We start from the raw sequence: 1,393 nt of genomic DNA on the forward strand, positions 1-1,393 counted from the left end.
TTACAAGACCAGCTCGGGTTGGCTCTGTCTCGTTGAGAAAATGTTAGATAATAGGATCTAGCTAATAGCATACACAAACAGTTGGTTACAACATGCTCTTATTCTTTTCTAAAGTGATATAAATAAAATATAAATGATTTCTTGGAGTATATCTTGAATCTTGATATCACAAATATATCATTCATGTAAGTTTACAAAAATATTGGATTTCACCGGTTCTTACGATTTTTTTAATTAATTTATGAATTTAAGTGAACATGCCATCATACTTATCAAAAAAAAAAGAAGCGAACATGCCATAACATTACAAAAAATCATTTTGATCATATGTATTTCCAAGTGCTAATTTTACTCATTATACTTAACTAGCCTACCTTTATTTTTCCCCCATAGACGAAAAGTAAAACTCTCACAGAAAACACCGGGGTATATTATTTATAGCCAATTGCTGTTACATAAAAGGTAACCCATTGGAGACACACGAAAACATACATAGTAAAAGTTTGATGTATAGATAAAGAGGTACAAGGATACCAAAACCTTGATACAACAAAATTGTACGTAAGATTTATGAGGAAAAAAAAGAAAGCATAATAGCGATATTCAAATGACTTGCATGGATCAGTCACAATTATTTGTGCTTGGACTTCGGGTGAAGTGTACATATTCGTAAGGGCCATTCAGTGATGATGTTGCGGGTCAGGTCCTCCCGGTGAAACCCTGTCCGAATTCACTAGAAATCTCCTCTCGTTATGACCTTTGAACTTGGAGAGATCAAACCCGAGTTCCCGTAGCAGAGCATGACTATCCATAGTGCCCATGTTTGCAACTCGATCATCATGGAGGATTCGAGCGTGAGTACTAAAGATTGGTGATGCAAATATGATTAAGAGTATGATAAGAGTTTTCTTAAGAATTAAATTCGCCATAACAGGTGATTAAGGAGAAAAGGTAAATTGTGGAGTTTGCGAGAGATCGAGAAAGAGATATGCAAAATGAGATGAAGTTGAGAGAGTATGATGATTTATGTGCAATGAGACTTTTCTATTTATAGATAATTAGAGACACAAAATATGACGAACATGTTAAGGATTGAATAGGTTGGGTCAGTGGAGAGAACATGATGGGATCCACAACAAAATGAAAGCCAAATCTGAGTCACATTTTTGTATTATAAAACTCATGCACGGACACACAAAAGCACTAATTACGATACAGGTTATTCAACTGACCCAATAATATCTTGCATATTTGCATTGTTTTATCCATTCATTCATAAACATTTTCATCATAGAGATTAGGATTTAGACATGTTTAGGTTGCATTTTGCATACATGAGTCTCTATTAGGTACTGGAGTGCCACATGGAGTTCTTGGGGACATTTGGATGCAT

At 34.7% G+C, this 1,393-nt stretch overlaps 1 protein-coding gene across 1 annotated transcript; it reads right to left on the minus strand.

The window, feature by feature from the left end:
- Window positions 1-427: 427 nt before the first annotated feature.
- LOC106341388 (CLAVATA3/ESR (CLE)-related protein 5-like) lies at window positions 428-999 on the minus strand. The gene has a single exon (XM_013780167.1). It carries the CDS (start codon window positions 927-929, stop codon window positions 681-683), a length of 249 nt encoding a protein of 82 aa, XP_013635621.1. The 5' UTR covers window positions 930-999; the 3' UTR covers window positions 428-680.
- Window positions 1,000-1,393: the final 394 nt, after the last annotated feature.

Source organism: Brassica oleracea, chromosome C4 (assembly GCF_000695525.1).
Source record: "Brassica oleracea var. oleracea cultivar TO1000 chromosome C4, BOL, whole genome shotgun sequence".
Taxonomy (NCBI): Eukaryota; Viridiplantae; Streptophyta; class Magnoliopsida; order Brassicales; family Brassicaceae; genus Brassica; species Brassica oleracea.

What these genes read in the sequence shown, in the direction of transcription:
- LOC106341388 (XM_013780167.1), bottom strand. Translation starts at nt 929, where the DNA reads ATGGCGAATTTAATTCTTAAGAAAACTCTTATCATACTCTTAATCATA.